Below are 20381 nucleotides of genomic sequence, written 5' to 3'. Positions count from 1 at the left end.
AGCACTCAATATTTATTGGAAAAGTTGGCTAATTTTATGACAGAATTTTTCTCGAAACTTATTTGGGAGAAAATTGTTCAACCTAGTACTTGGCAATTCAAATGATCATATGCATTTGCTTTAATCAAATGGCATATTTAATAATTATGTGATTGGTTAAAATGACTTAATGAGTTATGTGATTAGAATACATTTGGATGGTGGGTAATAGCTTATAGGAGATTCCTCTTATCCAATTTGAAGGAAAACTTTATCCCTAATTTTATTTCGGACTACTACCAGGATATGGTAAGAAACTCAAGATTACCAACTTTTACTTCCCTTTCACTTTATCAAATCCTTCCTCAAAGATATTCTTTTGGGTTATTAGCTGTGGAACTCTGATAGTTCTTGTAAACAGTGGTACAATCTGTCTCCATTACTTCTTATTCAGTTCAACATTATTTTTTTCCTTTATTTATTTATTTAAAATTTCACTAGTGTTTAACTATATCTTGGATCTACTTTGTAAAAAGATAGGAAAAAAGGGGTGNTCAAAAAAAAAAAAGAAAAAAAAAAGAAGAAGTAGAAGGAGCTCTCTCTGTTTTCACGTTTAATACTGAGAGACTGCCAAACAAATGCGACCCTTTTGAATGCAGGTATTTTATTCCTCTGCAAAAGGGTTTCTGATTACTTATCCATTTATTTATATAGCTTAATTTGAGAACTGGGCAAAAGCTCACTTAGAAAAAGATTCAGTTTTTATCAACTATTGATTCATATAAACACAACTTTTCAGTTTATGATATTCTTCTGTTATAAATTCATAGAGAGTTATTGTTTCATACACACAATTCATAGAGATTAATGTTTCTCTCTCTCTCTCTCTCACACACACGCACACACACTTGTATGTGTAAACAAATGATGAAAATTGTAGAAAATAATTGCTTATATATTTATAATTTTATATAGCTTAAATTGAGAACTGGACAAAGGCTCTTTTAAAGAAAAATTTTCCCCATCTATTGATTCATATGAAACAGCTTTTCAATTTATAACATTCTCATTGAGGCATTTTTGTATGTATGTGAAAGCAAATGAGGAAAATTGTAGAAAATGATTACTTATCTATTTACATGGCTTAATTTGAGAACTGGGCAAAATCTCTTGAAAAAAAAAAAAGATTATGTTTGTCCCTATTATTGATCCTATAATATCATTTTGTTCTAAATTTGTAGAGATTGTTGTTTCGTTCACAAACTCATAGAGACATTTTGTATATATGTGAAACAATTGAGGAAAATTGTAGAAAATGATTACATATCTAGTATTAGCTTAATTAGAACTGGGAAAAATCTTTGGAAAAAAGATTCTGTTTGTTCCCTGCTATAGATTAAAAAATAAAATTTTTTCAGTTTTAATATCTTTCTATTCTAAAGTCATAGAGACTATTGTTTCACTCACACACTCTCATAGAGACATTTTTGTGTATATGTGAAAACAAATGAGGAAGATTGACAGATTGTAAAAAATAGTTTATTGGGTTCCTCAATCTCTCTCTTATACGCTTTGCTTTGGGGTATGAGTATATGTGAAATTTTTTGTTGCATTGGTCCAAAAATGATGTTGAATTGAATCTAAATCCATATGTTGGTATTAAAAATGTGAACTTTAGAGTTTCCACTTGTACCTATGTACCCCACTTGGAAGAACATATCTATAGTTGTTTGCTAGGATAGCCATTTGGTGATATTTTCCTCTTAGCACTCAATATTTATTGGAAAAGTTGGCTAATTTTATGACAGAATTTTTCTCGAAACTTATTTGGGAGAAAATTTGTTCAACCTAGTACTTGGCAATTCAAATGATCATATGCATTTGCTTTAATCAAATGGCATATTTAATAATTATGTGATTGGTTAAAATGACTTAATGAGTTATGTGATTAGAATACATTTGGATGGTGGGTAATAGCTTATAGGAGATTCCTCTTATCCAATTTGAAGGAAAACTTTATCCCTAATTTTATTTCGGACTACTACCAGGATATGGTAAGAAACTCAAGATTACCAACTTTTACTTCCCTTTCACTTTATCAAATCCTTCCTCAAAGATATTCTTTTGGGTTATTAGCTGTGGAACTCTGATAGTTCTTGTAAACAGTGGTACAATCTGTCTCCATTACTTCTTATTCAGTTCAACATTATTTTTTAAAGATAGGAAAAAAGGGGTGGGTGGGGGTGGGGGGGTGGGGTTGGGTGTTGGACAATTGATTATATGTTTTCTGCCTCAGATTATGGATCACAGTGATAGTTTGTATGTGCTACTGCCTCTAGCCCAGCTTCTCTGTCTCTTTTCCCTTAAGTGTTTTTTCTTATAACAATATAACTTGTCTTTTTATTCTATCATGCATGTGAAGACTACCAGAAGATTGCAATTGAAGAAGGGATGTCAACTTGGATGCCTGCTGTGTGGACACCTGCCCACCACGAAACATATATTGATCTATGTCTTGAACAGACATTAAAGGGGAATAAACCTGGGACACATTTTAATAAGGAGGGTTGGAATAATATCGTCGAATCATTTTATGAAAAGACTGGTTTTAGGTACGATAATAAACAAATGAAGAATCACTGGAGTTTTACCAAGGAACAATGGAAAGTCTGGGTTAAGCTAATTGGTGATAGTAGTATGAAATGGGATCCAGAAACCAAGACATTCGGTGCTAGCAAAGAGGACTGGGACAAATATATAGAGGTATGGTAACTGATTTTACAGTAGATAATGCTATTTTGGTGAAAACTTAAAAATGTTTTTCATGAATTTAATTTTTGTGATAACATGGGATTTTGTCATAGGCAAACCCAGAAGCTGCACAATTTAGATTTAAGGAACTCCAGTTCACTGAAAAATTGGAAATTATCTTTGATGGAACAATAAATGCTGCTGACACTACTGGCCGTAAGAGGCACAATGGTAGTTCGACCTCCTCCCGTTTGCTTAGAAAAGTGCAAAGGACAACAATGCCAAAGGGGAAGAATGACAATTCATGTGATGATGAATCGAGGAGTACTGTTATGGTTCAGTACACACATGGCACACCAATGGCTAGCGAACAAAGCATGTCTAGTTCATCACCTCGAAAGACGAAAGCAACTTGGATGCCTGCAATGCACAAAATATTCATTGATTTATGTCTAGAACAGACATTACAGGGGAATAAACCTCGAACACATTTTAATAGGGAGGGTTGGAGGAATATTAATGAATCCTTTCAGAAAAAGACTGGTTTGAGTTTTGATAGAATACAGCTAAAGAATCATTGGGATGTCACTAAGGAACACTGGAAAGTCTGGTCTAAGCTAATTGGCACTGGTAGTATGAAATGGGATCCAAACATCAATAAATTTGGTGCAAGTGAAGCAGATTGGGAAAGTTATTTACAGGTATGCTGAATGAATGAACAATAGATGTTTCTATTTAATTGAAAAACTTAGGGAGGTTCTGCATGGATTTTAGATTTTTAATAGTGGAATGGATTTGTTACAGGAAAACCCAGAAGCTGCACAATTTCGCTTTAAGGAACTTGAGCTTGCTGACAAACTGGAGACCATTTTCAATGAAATAACAGTTCTTGGAGAAAGCAAGCGTGCTAGTCAACGTAAGAAGTATAAGTATGCTTCAAAAAAATCTCTCTTACACAACAAAGAACCAGACATACTGAAGCCAGATAAGAAAACTGAGCTTCTTTGTGATGCTGTTGAATTAAGAGGTTCCTTAATGATGCAGAAAAGAATGGAAATGGTTCCACCTACACAAGGCAAACCCACTTATAGTATTGGGGAGTGCATTGACTGTCTTGATGGGATGGAGGAAGTGGTACAAGGAAGTGACCTCTACTTGTTTGCATTAGATATATTCTTGAAGAAGGACTACAGGGAAGTTTTTCTTCAACTAAAGAAGCCTAGTGTAAGGATTGCATGGTTGCAGCGCCTGCAATCACTTGATCCACCTTTGAAATAGAATGCTGAATTGTTTTGATCTCTCCTTTTCTTGGTACAGCTATAGGTAGTTTTTGCATATGACTAGCAATTAAAGTGATTGTTTTTATTTTTTTATTTTTGAACTTTAAAGTGATTGTTTTTATAGACTTATAAGGACTGGTTGTCAGATCATTTTCTTTCATTTGCTAACAAATTATTTAGGTGGTCAACTCTATCTTACTGTTACTGACTTACTGTCGTTTTTATTGGCATAGTCCATAAATTAGCACAATTGTGCACTTTAAGTTGAGATTTCTGAGACTTCCTGGACCAAAGTGTAAGTTAATTTCTACTCTATTCAAGTTGAAAATAGATAAATACGTGCCTGCGTAGCAAGTGGGATTGCTAACATTTTTTATATTTTAAAAATGTAAATTATTATATAAGTTTAGAATTATAACATTTTTTTTTTCTTTTCAAATATTAGTATAATATCCACATTATTAAAACTTGAATTTTAAGATAATCTTTTGAATATTTATTATTTTTATTTCTTTTTTAGGGTCTATATCTCTAATTTCTAATGTCTATTTTGTTTGTATTTTTTAGTCAAAAACTAAAAAGTTTAGCCCAAATAAAGTAAAATTTCAATCCAAAAATTAAAGAGAAAAACAAAAAAAAAAAAAAAAAACTTTCGAGCCGAAGACTAAAAAGATTACCTACAAAGAGAATCAATTTAAGACTCAAATGAATTATCTGCTAAGTGTTTGAAAAGCTTACAGTTTAGACACTTTTCTTATAAACGGGTACACAAATAAATAGTGAAAAAGAAAAAAAGAAAAAAAAAAGATAAGATAAGCGTTTGAGCAGCGCAGCTAGAACATTTTGACATGTTTCTTATAAACTGATACACAAAAAAATTGTGAACAAATATTAACAAAATTTTGACAATAATGGTTTTTTTTACAGTCATAATAATCAAGCCAAGCTAAAGTCGAGTTTTGTAGTTCAATGGCATAGCTTGCTCTCCTTGAGGAGAATAAGGATTCAAATCTCCCTTTCTCTCACTATTGTAATTATCGAAATAAATAATCAAGCCTAGCCAAGACCTTTGATATGACGAATTGAGTTTACATTTCAAGGCTCTCAAAGGATCGATACAAGATCAAACTAATGGTTCCACCTTTAGCCATGACCTATTTTTTTGGTCTATATGTGCTCTCAATTTGATGCTCAAAGTCGTAATATATAGCATTTGGAAGCTTAAAAACATGCTTTCCTAAATATGGGCCGGTTAAAGCATCGAAATGGCTACTTATGACACCTCTTATACGGAAGCCATCCTTTTGTATTACTGCCCTTCGTCTTGAAAAGTAATCACAGCTATCCATATGCACTTCATCGTCTGACCTGCACAAGTGCTGACCATTTAAACTCACAGCATAGGTGGCATCAAATATGAAATACAATTTCAAGCTACTGTACACTCAACTAAGCAGAAAGATAGATGGTTATCAAAGCAGACTGAGAATATTTATAGGCATAATCCATTGGAGATACATCTGCAGCTACTACTAAATTATGGGTTCAAATCTTCTCATGTCATAAATATCACATAGCATATGGGAGACTCCAAGGTCTTTCAAATTTTTATGATCATATCATATACTCAAGTAACTCAACAATTAAATAAATCAAACCTATGAATATCCTCTAAAAAAACATTGGAATAAGACTAAAGAGTGTTGCAAGCACCAAATCCATTTGAATGGTCCAAAGATGTCTATCGGGAACAAGGCTTTCAAAAGAAACCAAAAGGGTGCAGCTCTAACGCTTAGATCTTGCTCAAAACAGCCAGTTTACTTTAAAATTAAGTATTGACTCCTCAAAACTACACATAATGCAGCACAGCATCACGTGGAAATTCATAGCATTGTAGATAGAAGACTATATGACAACAATTACCAGATGACAATGAAAATTAGAAACAGAAAAACTATCGTTTGTGGGACATAATGAGCAGAAAACATGCTTTACATTTTAAAAAGCAGGTAATTAGCAATTTCACATATAGGGTTTAAACAAAGGAACATAATAATAATACCTCATTATCAATGATGCCCAACCACTGAATCCTGTAGAAATAAGATGCTCTACAGTAGCATTTTGTACTCTCGCAGACTTTCTTGTCAACAAAATTAAAGGCCACCCACTAGCTTGAAGTTTCATGTATAATCTAAGGATAAGTAGGTGCTTTAGATGCTTAGCCTCTTTGACACAGTCACTACAACCAAACTGATCAAATCTGTTCCAGGCAATCATTTTTGTCTCATGTGATATATAACAATGGTAAATGAAGATAGTAAAGGCATTGCATACAATTTGCTAGACTAGGAGTTAATCAAAATTTGGTGTAATGAAATATTTGAACTTGTACACTGGAGTGTCAAACTGATTTCAGCAGAAGAAAGGACTTTTTTCTTCTTTTTTAATATTTATTTTCTAGGGTAATGACACATAGATGGACAATATAAATTTGACCTGCCTTGCGGTGGAGGGCTGTTTTGGAGATTTTACTCTACGACGATGACAACAACAACAACCAAACAAACAAAGCCTTAGTCCCAAAATTTATGTCCTAGATTTTACTTGAAGACATAAAATGAGGATGGCAATGGAAATGCACATCGAATTTAAATAAAGTTGATTTACTATTTCCATTTTCCAGAGTACATATTCTCCCTTAAAAAACCATTTCAATCAAAGTAAAAACATAAGGAAGGTGACTAACAAATCTTAAATGAATTTGGTTTTAATGCTCCCTGCATCAGGGATGTATAAGAAATATACATATAAGGAAAGAAAAAAAAACGTTGGGGGAGGGGGAGTGTGGGGGTGGGGGTTAATGAGTGGATGTATAAGAAATATACATATAAGGAAAGAAAAAAAAACGTTGGGGGAGGGGGAGTGTGGGGGTGGGGGTTAATGAGATGTGAGGTAAAGGAAGGGTGGAACTTCAGTCTCCTTTTTGATCAGTGAACTTCAGTTTTTAATGTCAAATAATTGTACAAGATGAAAGATGTCTTTTTCTTCAGGTGACTTATGACTGACATGAACGGAAACCTTAGGAAACCAACTTGCCCATTCAAGACAACAATAACATGTCAAAGAACTCTGAGCAGAGTCAGAGATCTAACATATAAACCCCCCAATCAAAACTTTGACATGAAATGGAGAAAATACACAAAAAGATGTGTGAAAAGCTATAAGGAAAATTACCTGTGCATTATTAGAATGGTATGCTGAGGATTTGAGGTAAGAATGTCATCTATGTCGATCAATACAACATCAAGACCATCACTTTGAGGTGTAATGCTACTGAAATAATTCTGAACCAGCTGCATGGTAGAATTTAAATCCCTTCCATATTGACCTGCTCTAATATACCGAATAGCAGGAATCCTGCAAAATGAAGGGAATTCATCTGCTTGCAAGCTGTTGAGCTCTGCATACAGAGCAAAAGCCTTGCAATCATTGTAATCATCACTTATATTCTGAACTTCAACAACTCCTGAACTCTGACTTTGACAAGATTGCAACATTACAGTTAATGCAATCAGCAAAGTAATTAATAAAATCCCAACAGCTACAAGTGCACCAATGAAGATTGTTGCAGCAAAAGATGTCATGTAGAACCCTGACTCATAATGGCTTCCTATCTCTGTGCCTAATGAATGGAAGATTATCGAAGTTAATCCACAAATGTTACTGAAACATAATCTGACCTCAATCATAAAATGTCAATAGCTTACCAATAGCCGACCAATGCAGGCATCAGATAAGCAAATGTTATATTCATAAAATCCAGTCAAATGACAGAATAAGTTCCATAATCTCACTTTACAACAATGGTTCATAAGTTTCATACAAATTTCAACTTTGTAAACAAATTTAATAGGGTAGAGTAAGGTCTTAGGTCCTTGGTTAAAGCACTTTCAAAACATAACATTTGACAATAACAATAACACAATCCTACTAGAATAGACAAAGATATCTATGAATGAAAACTTGAGAGAGTTTTTGAGTGCTCCAAATGAGTTGAAACCTACTTGTATACCATCCTAACAACCACCAAATTGCATAAATCAATTGTTCTACCCAAATATAAAAGTAAAAAATGACAAGCGAGACATAGGTATCACACACCAGTATTCTCTCTACTGGAGAGATTCTGGGCGGAGTACTCCCGCTCCATTTGATGCGCATATGCAGACATGGTTTCTAACTTTAATCAACAATCACCGGCACAAGTAGTAATAGTATGCACATACAAATCTCCACATCTCTTCTGGATTATTGAAGGACCACCTATAATAACAAAGATCAAACTCAATCAAACACCAGCCTCATTTGAGCCGTACAGTCTCAATCATAATAAGTACTCAAAAGTCAAAATAACTAAAACATCTGAATAAAGTCATAACTTACAAGCAGCTTCATTTACCATGCTAAAAGCTATCAGTACCACATCTCAACTTCTTTGCCTATCCTATCACAGTTACACCAAGAAACAAAGACATACATGAATAGAAAGTTATTATAGACCATCACATCCTCCACAGATCAAATAATGAAGAGACCATTTACAATAACCCAATAAGAAAGATTCGATTTTTAACCATCTGATCAGCCATTATCATACAAAAAAATCACAAATTTATCAACTGGGTCCTTGAAAAATTGAGCTGATCTTTGTTGGGTAAGTGACTCTCAGCTGATCAGATTGTTAAAAAACTTTCCTTTGATGCGATCATATTGGTCCAATGAAAAAAGAAAAAGAAAAGAAGAGACTAACCCTTTATTTTGCTTGAGCAAATGCTTCTACGGACAAGCTCCACAAGTCACCCAGCAATAAATTATAAAACAAAGAATAGAAGCTAACCAATCAGTCAAAGTAGTTGGCGTGCCAGAGAGAAAGAGTACCAAAGTGAAGCAGTGAAGAGTGATTTCTGGAAGAGAGAAGAGGATAAAAAGAACCAAGCACTTGCAAACTACAGTACAGATATTTCGCCATGATCGTTATCTCTCTCTCGCTCTCTCTCTCTCTCTAATTGTGTCTATTTCTAAGACGAGAAGCTTCCTTTTGAAAACTAATAAAAGGACCACGATAACTGTAACGGGCATTATTGGCCTTCAATGCACTACCAGAAATGAGTAAGATTTTCTAAAAAAAAATTTAAAAAAAATTCTTAAAACTTTTTTTTAGTAACTTTCTCCCAATTTTTTTTTTTTAGTAATAGAAATTGTCAATATTGGCTAAAGATTAAATAGCTTTAAAAGGTGCTTAAAGTTGGAAATATATTTAAGGATAAAACTAAAATTCAAGATTTTATGAAAAATCTTTATAGTTAACTATTATGTTTATTAATCCAGAATTTTAAAACATAGTTAATTGTATTTTTTTTTTATGGAAACAATTAATTGTAATTTGTCAAACTCTCTAAATGATAAATAATTTTTCTTTAAATTTTACACTTAATTTTTTTTTTTTTTAAAGAAAATTGTTTAAACTTTAAGCCCAGTTTAGTTTAGGTCCTAAATTTTTAATTTTATCAATCAAAGTCCTAAAGTATGAAATTTTTTCAATTTGAAACTTATATTTATCTTCGTTATTCTATTCTAGACAATAATGGAATAGAGAAAAATGAAAATTGTTGATAAAATTAATCTTTCACCGAAATAACTTCGTATATTTTTTGAGTAATCACTTTCTTACTTTAAGCAAGACTTTTTCTCTATACCCACCCTCTGTGTTCAATAGCTACCAAATTGAATTATGAATTAGCTCTAAGTAAAATACAAAGTTTAATTAATGGTTTTTGCTTTTGTTTGTTTCGTAATTGCCCATGATAACATAAATAAATAACAGAAATATAAGCATAAGCTTTAAGTTAAAATGATTTCATAAATTTGGGCCTAAATAACAAAATTAAAAATCTAACTACTAATATAAAATATCATATAAATTATAGGTCTTTTTATTTAATTTTCCCTTCAAGTTAAAAAAGAAAAAAAAGGAATATTTAAACCCAAAGCAAAAGCTTGTCTTGTTCCAAAACAGCAAAACTCCTTGTTAGGTGTAACAAAGTTTTGCACAAAGTTCATTTGGAAGAACATTTATATATGATTTAAATAAGTATCTATGTTATATATATATATATATATATATATAAAGTATCTGTGTCTAATGTTAATTATTTGATCCATTTAACAATCATATAACTTATTTAATAAATTAGTAAATCATATGATTAATCAAACGCAATGGATTGAATGCGACTTGTGATGATAAAACTGTCTCCTTAGGAATGAGTCGCTTTCTTGTTTTTCTAGTACTTTCTCCCCCATTTCCTTCATTTCTGTTATTTAGTACATAACTACATATTCCTAAATAATACCAGGACCACCGGTCCAGTATCCTTTTGGACACTATTGTGTGATTTTGTTTGCACCCGAAAAAAAAAATTATATATATATATATATATTTTTACTTGGCTAGAATTATCAATTAATTAATATATTTAGCTGTCAAGAAGTAAGCTTAGAAAGAAAATGTAATAAATATACTTATTTATCACTTTAAAAAAAAAAAAATTATTACTGAGAAATGAGGTTTTTAATAAGTTATAACTTTCTATAAATCTGTTTAAATGTTAAGAGGAACAAAAATGTTAATATATTGGATCAATAAACTTAATTTAATGGTATCTTAAGAAAATGGAAATTTGATTAAAACCTATTAATGAGATTAAGTGGCTCAGACCTCGGAGGCTCCTCTCTAGTTTTGACTCATTTCAACAAGAAGCTAAAGTGATTAGTAGAAACAAAGAAAAGCTAAATATTCTTATACATTTATAAATAAATAAGTTAAACCAACCGCAGCTAAATTTATTTATTAAGCTGCTGAGATTTGAGAGATCAAATTCTATAATTGTGTCAGTAGAATGTACTGATCTGTTACATTTTTGTTGGCAAGACATGATTTATAGAAAACATCATCGTTGTATCATCGTTGTAGCATGTGCTATGATGAAGACGAACATGTCTCCAATTATTGTAGCTTTCATTTTGTCAGAAATTTTATAGTATTAAAAAAGAATCCATGGTTTATTTGAGTATTATTGAAATTTTTAAGTGATCATCTTAACGACTTTCATGTCCTACACTCCTACCTCAGTAATTGCAAGAGAGTTTTTATTTTGAGGTAGATAGACAAATAGTTATAGGTCATTAATAATTGATGGAAATGTAGTAAACACATCATAAAATAATACTCTCAGAAACATACAGTGAGGAATTAATGCAGTCCAATTGGTGGGTGCTAGTAGTAGTCAATAGAAAAAAAAGTAGTCTTTTTGTGTGATTCTTTCAGCCAGAAACTGGCCTTTTTTATCTTCTGAAACCGCTATGTTTTCTGACCCAAATATACATCTTTGGGTTATTCACTCGACGCACCCAATTCTATAGTCATGACTCAGATGCAGAGTCTTGGTTTTGTCGCATTCCTGGTAACTCCATATTTAACAGTCAAATCCTTGGCCTACTTCAGCAAGAGACGTTTCAAGCAAAAATGAAAGAGAGAGAAATTATTTATCATCAGCATGATTATTTAAGATGGTTAAATTTGCATCAAAATTGTCTACAAAATTTTGAGCCCTCAATTGCTCACTCGAATACACGACATACAATCATTTTCAGTTACAATTTACATACTTTAACCAGTAGAAAATTGTCCTTTTTCCCTCTTTCCTGCAAAATTAACATTCCCAGCAAATCATATTTTACCAGACCTCTGGTCAGTTTTACCTGATTACTTGATGATTAGCCAGGTGCTGAAGTTGGATCCAGTGGTGCAACAATACCTAGTAAGCAGTTTCACTAACAAATATCATGTTCAACTCTTCACACTTTGAGTTTCAAAGACCTTCGTCCCATTCACCAAATTGACGGCTATGTCTACAGTCCTGGCCAGTTCAACTGCCGCTCCCACGTAGGTATGTGGTGTCAACTTCAACAGATTGGACTTTGCTTCTTTAGGTAATTCTAACCCTTCAATAAACTGTGTTATACTTTCTTTAGTAACTGCTCTTCCTCTTGTTAGCTCCTTAAGCTTCTCGTATGGTTCAGGAACCCCATATCTTCGCATAACCTATAATCAAGAAAAGAACAGTACTGAGAGAATGACAAGGACATCAGATCTAGGTTAGAGAAGAGCTAATGCAGTAAGCTAAACATATTATATAGGAAAGATATCTTCTATCCTGAGAGGAAACTCAATCCCACCAAATTTAATAAACTCATTTAAAATCCATAACGAAGGCACTCCAATCAGATGGTATAACACAAATGAAGGACCAAATGCCACAGAACATCAAAAAAACACACATGCTCCCGGTACATATTAGCAAATGCTTGTTGTACTGAATATTAACTAATATGGGTGATGTAGGCAGTAACTAAACCTCAAATCCTCAGAAATGGACAAGTTGTATACATTGAAAAACACACACACACACAATGGAGATACATACAGTCTGTATTGGTTCAGCAAGCACCTCCCATGACTGGTTCAAGTCTTCACTCAAGCGAGCTTCATTGACCTAGAGTTCAAAACAAATTCCACAAGAAAAATAAAAAGAGTGAAATGCACAACATAGAAGAAGCAATGCTATTTTCCCCGCCACTTCGAAACATTTATAGCATTGGAAAACTGAAGAACGTCAGTGAGAGATTGCTACACAGGTAACAGGTGATATGGAGTTGACAGCTATTGAGTTAAATAATATGTATATGTCATACATCAAAACAATTAGTGCATGATAATAATGTTTTCATAATATGTATGTGTCATAGAAGAATATCCATCCATTACTTGGTAACTCCTGCACTATGCATAGATGATTGTGCACCTTCCAGAAAACATGAAGCATAATTCTGAATTATATTGCATACCTGAAGCTTTGTTATCCCCTGTAGCGTGCTTTTGTAAGCAAGAATTGAATGCCCTAATCCTACACCCATGTTCCTTAGAACAGTTGAATCAGTCAAGTCACGCTGCAAATACAACAGAAAACAAGAAACCTATTACTAGTGCCACCCCATTAACTAGATTTCCATAACTTAAAATCCATACAAGGGTGAAATAAATTGAAATGGCTAGCAAAAAATTGCTCCTGAAGGCTTAGTTTATGTCAACAACACTAATCCATGAAATTAGTGAGCAAATTCAGTTTTTACAGCAAACAGTAATACATGTGTTATAACTTTGGCAGCTTCAAACACACAGCCACTTAATGTTACTTCTGGATTTAAAGTACCTTAGGTACTCAGAGCAACAACTTAGAGCAGGGACAATGGTGCATGGAAGAAAGGAAAATTACATGGAAATGGAGTATATCTTACCTGCCAACGTGAAATAGGCAACTTAGTGCTTAGATGAGATAGACCTCCATTAGCCACACCAAGATTACCTTCACTATTTTCAAAATCAATCGGATTCACTTTGTGAGGCATGGTTGAAGACCCAATCTCACCAGCCTTAGTTGTCTGATCAAAATTTCCAACTTCATCAATCACTTTCATGTATAAAGGAGAACTACATATTCAATATTGTCATTTATATCAGATGCTGACCTGCTTAAAGTATCCCAAAGATATGTAGCCCCATACATCCCTATCAAAGTCGATCAATATATTGTTGAACTGGATAATTGCATGAAAAAGTTTTGCCATATAGTCATGGGTTTCTATCTGCAAAACAAACAGTAATTCAATAAGAAAAATCATTGCATAATTAAACCTTTCATGATTATTTGCATCCTTATGAATCAACATAATGTTGACATAGTACTTGAGCCATTACTGAACATGTTTATTGAAGGCATTGAAAGCAACAATAATTCTTCTACTTGGCAATTTTTATTCACGAATAGACTAAGTTACTTGAAAATGTAAAATTTGAATAGAATTAAACCCAACAATAAGTTTTTTACTAAGAAGAATAAACAAGCCCAAGAAGCATACCTGAGTGACATAGGGATTAAAACTCAATCCAAGTGATTTTACAAAATCTTCAGCAATCTGAGGCCACTTAACATCAGGATATGCAACAAGATGTGCATTGTAATTTCCAACTGCACCAGCAAGCTTGCCCATTAACTCAACCTGAGACATATCTCTCCTTTCTCTGCTTAACCTGACGGCAAAAACTGCCATTTCCTTCCCCAAAGTTGTAGGTGAAGCCGGCTAAGGTAGATAAAGAAAATATGTGATCTATCTATCTAAGAATATCAGAGCATAAAAGGAATAAATGATCAAAAATCAAAAGAATTGAAGATAGCTACACACTCAAGATAATTGATAAATCAAGTAATCAACCAAGATGGTGATTCTATCACAGCATGCATTTCAAACAAAATTTCAATCACCATCTCTCATACAACAAGAGTCAAAGTCTTTGAATGATTTTGAGAAATGATAATACTATGAGATGCATTTACAAAAAATTCTGGTTTCAACCATAAGGACATGGGCCAATATTGATAGGTAAGGACATGGGCCAATATTGCAGCCTTTCAGTGACTAATAACATGATAATGCATAAATAACAAATTATCCAAGATATAACAAATAACCTGCCCATGAGTGCGAGAAAGCATTGGAATGTGAGCATGATCCTTCGCCGTGTTACATATTGCCTTAATCAATTCATCCATGACAGGAAATATGGCAGTGTTCATTGCTTCTTTCAACATCAATGCATGGGCAAGATTGTTGATGTCTTCAGATGTGCAAGCAAAATGAAAAAATTCAAGCACCTGCAATGAGAAAGAGTATGGTCAAGTGATCCTAAAACATCAAGATGAAACCTATAAACACTGATGATTTCATTAGAAAGAAGTGAGTCCCAACCTCAGCAATCTCCGGATGTGATTGGCATTTCTGTTTCAAGAAGTATTCCACTGCTTTTACGTCATGATTTGTCACTCTCTCAATATTTTTAATTTCCAAAGCGTCATTCATGCTAAAGTCATCCATTACTCCTTGCAAATATGACCGAGCTTCTTCGCTAAAGCTTGGAACCTCTGTGACTTGAGGAATTTGTGAAAGCTTTAGCAACCATTTAATCTGATAGACAGTATATAAATTAGGGACAAACTTTTAAAAAGTAAAAGAATCTCACAAAAAACAAACTAATAATAATGAAGATGATTGGCAGACTATGAGATTTGTACATAGATATTAACAAACCAAACTTCAAAGATTATATATTTATTAACTTTGTGACAAGTAATAAAACTGTAGGTCTTCTATATGATTGCTTGTAATTCTATAAATACTTTGCGTTCATAGTCTTGAATACAAATATTTCTCATTTTCAATAAAACTTTCTACTTATCAATATATATATCAACCCAAATTTCCATCAAACTGGTATATCATTTCCCAAAAGACTTGTCTTTCCACCCCATTGGTGACACAAATAATTTCTTGTTTTGAAAAAACAAGAATATTCAAACAGATTTTGATAACCAATAATATGATATGATGGTATCCATAAAAGTTTTATATTAGAAAAGCACCTCCACTAAGACCCGGAAATAGATTAAGCCGTATTCGCTCATATAAGGAGCCAAGTCCTTAACTTTACTCCAATAACGACCATCCAATGGTGACAAAGCTGTTAAACTTGAAAGCTCAAATTCATTCCCAGACATCTTCACCTGAAACAACAAATTCAACCAAAAACGCCAAATATAAAAAGAGTTATATAAGATTTAGTCCCAATTATGTAATTATCAAATTAAATAAAATCAAATGAATTTATTTTAAAAAATAAGGAGGAGAGAGAGAGAGAGAGAGATGAACCATGGGCGTGGAGGTATTGGTGTCTTTAAGAGTGGCTTTAAAAGTGCAATCTCTGCGAGAAATTGAGGAGGAAATTTGAAACGAAGCATTTGAAGGAAGATGAAGATTCGAGCTTGGGAGGTCACTCTGTGATTGAAAATTTTTTGGATTGGGAATGAGGCACAAGAAGTGATTGCTGTTGAGAACACTAGAAGAAGCTGCTCCAAAATCCATAGCAGGCACGGATGGTTGTTAGGATCAAGATTCTACACAGGAATGGTGAGAGTGTGCCGTGGAGCCAATCGAGGATCGTAAGATTCTACTTTCTATAAAAAAATATGAAGGGAAAAAAAAAACCAGTAATCATAATTCATAATATATGTTAAACAATCGTTGGGAAAAAAAATGTAAATTTTGACACAAATTACTTATAAAAGGAAATAACAATTAACAACTAAGTATCAAATTACAAACACATGAACAAATGTCAAATATGAATATCAAAGTTCAAAGTTACAAGTTCCAAGTTCTACCACCACAAACATACTCAAATTTCAAAGTTCAAAAAAGTTATAAGTTCCAAGTTCTAACACCACAAACATAGATAATGTCCCAAATAAACAATGCAATTCAAGTATTCACAACCCATAAAGCTACAGAACTTAGGAGCACAGCTATGCAACAAAATGCAACTCAGCCCCTTTAAAACTACTAGTTTTTCTTCTCAAGTTCTACCACCACAAACTTGGACAAATTTCAAATTTCAAATTTCAAAAAAGTTATAAGTTCCAAGTCCTAACACCACAAACATAGATAATGACCCAAATAAACAATGCAATTCAAGTATTAACCCATAAAGCTACAGACCTTAGGAGCACAGCTATGCAACAAAATGCAACTCAGCCCCTTTGAACTACTAGTTTTGCTTCTCAAAAAGCCATTTTTATTTTCTGTCACAAACAGTTCTTTTTTTTTTTTTGGTTGGGGTGGTGTGTCAAATTTCCATCAGAAACTTAGTCCCGGCTAAAAGTGAAAATTGTGAAATGGACCATTTTAACTATCTAAACCATGATTAGATTGTTTGGATCAGAAACCCCATCTACTGTTTTTAAACCCAAAGAAATTAACAAACCACATAAATTAATTACTCCAGCTGATTACGCCTGACCTCATATCTCAATTCTTTAAAGCAGAAACTTCTTATATGATCAAATTGCTCTAAGAGTGAACATACCCAACAAAAATCATAACCCAAAAACCCAACAACAACAACAACAACAAAAACTAAACAAACCCAAACAAATGAGGAAAATTTAACACAACCCAAACAAACAAACAAACAAAAACTCACCGGCACAGGCATCGTCTCCGTCGGTGGGCACGGCAGCGCCTAGGCAGTCTCTAGCGCTCTCTCTCTCTCACTCCCTGGGGAAGGGATTCTATGGCACACTGAGTACAGAGTTAAAGGTTTTTCACTTTCTTTGCGGTCTTTTTGCTTTATCTTTCTGATTCTGTGGGCTTTGCAGTTGTTGGGTGGGTTAGTAGTGAAACATTTAACCCTAAATTGGTTGAAAGGCCACTTACCCAAGAACTCAAACTTAGCACTACATCATTAGCTTCCCATGCATTTTTTTTAACACACACGGTTATACCATAGAGCTCACAATAATTTGAATACAAATAGAAATCTAAAAATATTATGATTAGAAGATTGCATTTTCCTTTGCCTATTCTGAGACTTAACAGAACAAATAAATTTCTACCACAAACCTTAACAATAAATGTAGAAAGTTTGCAAATTAGTGTATATGTGATTTGATAGACCTACTGCAAGGTCTTCATTTAGTTTTTTTGTTTTTGTTTCAGGTGCTAATGAAGATGAGTTAAAGAAAGCGAAGCATGTGGTTCAGTATGGAGTTTCATCATGTATTACTTGGCCATAGAGACTTAAATTCATACTGAACCACATGGAGTTTCAACATGTATTACTGAACAACCTTTATAAAGTTTTTGAAAGAACCCAAATTGCCCATTTGCATTTTATAAAGTTTCAACATGTATTACTGAACCACATGGCCGTAGAGACTTCCCATGCATTTTAGAAAGAACCCAAATTTGCATTTTTTGAAATTAAGTATATCAAGCTTTTTTTTTTTTAATGAGTAAGACTTGAACCTAAGGCCTAAGTAGTGCAATCCTACTGCTTTACTCAAATTTGCATTTCAAACTGAATTAATCATCTTATAATTTTTTATTTTTTTTTTATGTTATTTGAATGAAGCATTACATCAAACAGCTTGTGTGCTTCTCTATAATAAACTGTGTACAACCTTAACATCAAACAGCTTGTGTCCCTATTTTAGATTTGCCTTCATCATTCAGCTATTCACAAACTTGCTTACAAAATGGTTTCTAAAAATCATTAAATAAATTGCTGACTGCAATAAGTCAATAATTTTATGTTAACATACACACACGGCTACACCATAGAGCCCACACGACACACACAGATTCACACACATAGAGAAACCCACTTGTCAAAAAAAATTACAAAGAAACATTACATCAAACAGAGGCACAGCAGATTGCATTACATAAAATACATACCAATGCTCTAGCAATTTTGTAATAATCCATAAACAAAGAAAAAAGGAAAAGACCTATACCTTTGAGTGATTGGGTCCCTAAAATTATGAAATACTTCCCCAAATCTGACAGACCCACACAGACCTGCTACATCAAGCAAAAAAAGAAAAAAAAAAAGAAAAAAAAGAGAGTGAGATAATGAATAGAAAAGGAATAGTAGAATCTACTGAAAAACCAAAGGCAGTCATGAAGGACAATCTGGTGAAGACCAATCACTCACCTTACAAGTGGTTCTCTCAATCAAGGTTTTCTTTGTGAAAGGAAGATATAAAGGGTTCCTCAGCTACGTTAGGCGCTAAATATTGAGTGAAAAAAATGGAAGCGTGGGAAAAGCTTTTGTGATTCAAGTGGATCGAACCAGTGCGCTGGTTCATTAATAGGCAGTGTAGTAGCGTGTTTTATGAGGAAAGTGAAAACTGAAAAATAAAAACAGCTCACGAACGAACAATTTTCAGTTTCCTTCAGAATATGAAAATTGAAAATAGTTTTTGATTTTTGCCTAAAATAAGTTACCAAACAAGTTTTTTGCCTTAGGAAATAAAAAATTGTTTTTAAAAACAGAAAATATAGAAAAAGAACCGTTTCTAAACATACCCTAAATTTCTAATTGAGTTTTATATGAAAAGTTTTTTTTCTTTTTTTTTTTCAATAAAGAGTTTTAAATCTATGGTATGCTCTTTTTCATCATACTAAGACATTATTTGGTTTTTACAATAACATGAAATAGTCTTTAATGTGGCATTTGGAACGGGAGAATCCACATTACTCTTATCATCCAGATTCTTAAGAATGTGATTTATTGCAATCTGGATACCTAGGAATGTAGTTATTCTTATGTTTGGTTTCATAGAGAATCTCTTAAGATTCCTAAGAATGTGAGATGATAATATTTGATTTATTTTCAGGAATCTTAAACGAATTATTTATTTTTCCTATTCTATCATTAGATTTGATCGTAAACTACCAAGTTCTTTAAAAAAAAAAAATCTTCCTCTAAATAAATAATGAGAAACAAAATATAAACTATTAATAATTTGTTGAGCAACACACACACAATAGCAAAAATGAATCCTTGGCAATAATGAAGGGTCCCCTTCAAACATTTTTTTTTTCCACACATGAAACCTAAATAGAACTTTGTTAAAAAAATATATCAGTAGAGTTGTCTATCCTATTTATATTATTTTGGCAGGAAAAGATAAAGATAAGGAAAAAGAAATTGATGATTTGTTTTATATTTTATCTTAATTGCTTAAATGATAAGAAAAAATTATTAAAATTGTCAATTTATAAAAAATACAATTTCCTTTAACCTTGAGAATGTGGATACCCACCTGTTTTAAAGGGAATTCACATTTCTACTGAGAGGGGTTTAAAGAAGGAATCTAGATTCACCTGACATTTGATTCCCTGGCATAATTTGCAATGGGGAATCTTTAAACATTCCTAGAAATCTTAAAATATTACCCCGTACCAAATGCCACATAAATGTTTTTTTTTTTTTTTACTATCTTCTCCATCCTTGTCATGGTTGATCTCAATTTCCAATCGTATGATTTCAAAGCTATATTGGTGTTCATTTTTTGGAGTGACTCTCATGACACTTTTAGTCATATTAGTAGTTCTAAATGTGTAAATATTAATGAACAAATTTGTAAACCTCAAATTGATATGAAAGAAAAATTATGACACTAAATAAATAAATAAATAACGCATTGCACGTACAAAGCTGTGTGATGAGACTAGTTTTTTTTTTTTTTTTTTTTTTTTTTTTTTTCTTTTTTTCAATAAAGAATTTCAAATCTATGGCATGCTTTTTATCACCATACTAAGACACTATTTTGTTTTTGTAGTAACATG

At 32.8% G+C, this 20381-nt stretch overlaps 3 protein-coding genes across 13 annotated transcripts; 1 reads left to right on the top strand and 2 right to left on the bottom strand.

Annotated features, from left to right (window-relative positions):
* Positions 1-541: 541 nt before the first annotated feature.
* LOC112011757 (L10-interacting MYB domain-containing protein) lies at positions 542-4280 on the top strand. The gene is made up of 4 exons (XM_024044099.2): positions 542-638; positions 2402-2742; positions 2844-3431; positions 3535-4280. Exons 2-4 carry the CDS (start codon positions 2431-2433, stop codon positions 4006-4008), a joined length of 1374 nt encoding a protein of 457 aa, XP_023899867.2. The 5' UTR covers positions 542-638; positions 2402-2430; the 3' UTR covers positions 4009-4280.
* Positions 4281-4888: 608 nt separating this feature from the next.
* Positions 4889-9111, bottom strand: LOC112011760 (uncharacterized protein At2g39920). 6 transcript variants are annotated; one of them, XM_065779949.1, is made up of 6 exons: positions 8824-9111; positions 8457-8517; positions 8175-8336; positions 7248-7695; positions 6073-6204; positions 4889-5378 (listed from the first exon to the last, which is right to left on the bottom strand). In XM_065779949.1, exons 3-6 carry the CDS (start codon positions 8242-8244, stop codon positions 5165-5167), a joined length of 864 nt encoding a protein of 287 aa, XP_065636021.1. In that variant the 5' UTR covers positions 8245-8336; positions 8457-8517; positions 8824-9111; the 3' UTR covers positions 4889-5164. The 6 variants fall into 6 exon arrangements, with proteins under 6 accessions (XP_065636021.1, XP_023899869.2, XP_023899871.2 ...); XM_024044101.2 differs by having other exon boundaries at positions 6073-6273; positions 8824-9109; XM_024044103.2 differs by having other exon boundaries at positions 6073-6273; positions 8473-8517; positions 8824-9109.
* A 2495-nt stretch (positions 9112-11606) lies between these two features.
* LOC112011755 (uncharacterized) lies at positions 11607-18915 on the bottom strand. Of its 6 annotated transcripts, none has more exons than XM_065779947.1 (13): positions 18742-18915; positions 18542-18608; positions 17227-17393; positions 15897-16201; positions 15611-15751; positions 14940-15155; positions 14663-14845; positions 14052-14273; positions 13662-13778; positions 13431-13574; positions 12981-13082; positions 12560-12628; positions 11607-12177 (listed from the first exon to the last, which is right to left on the bottom strand). In XM_065779947.1, exons 4-13 carry the CDS (start codon positions 16107-16109, stop codon positions 11923-11925), a joined length of 1662 nt encoding a protein of 553 aa, XP_065636019.1. In that variant the 5' UTR covers positions 16110-16201; positions 17227-17393; positions 18542-18608; positions 18742-18915; the 3' UTR covers positions 11607-11922. The 6 variants fall into 6 exon arrangements, with proteins under 6 accessions (XP_065636019.1, XP_065636020.1, XP_023899863.1 ...); XM_065779948.1 differs by having other exon boundaries at positions 17227-17386; XM_024044095.2 differs by having other exon boundaries at positions 18542-18605.
* Between the last annotated feature and the right edge of the window lie 1466 nt (positions 18916-20381).

This window comes from Quercus suber, unplaced genomic scaffold, assembly GCF_002906115.3.
Source record: "Quercus suber isolate HL8 unplaced genomic scaffold, Cork oak 2.0 scaffold_221, whole genome shotgun sequence".
In the NCBI taxonomy this organism is placed as follows: domain Eukaryota; kingdom Viridiplantae; phylum Streptophyta; class Magnoliopsida; order Fagales; family Fagaceae; genus Quercus; species Quercus suber.
This window is presented reverse-complemented; position numbering and strand designations above follow the sequence as displayed.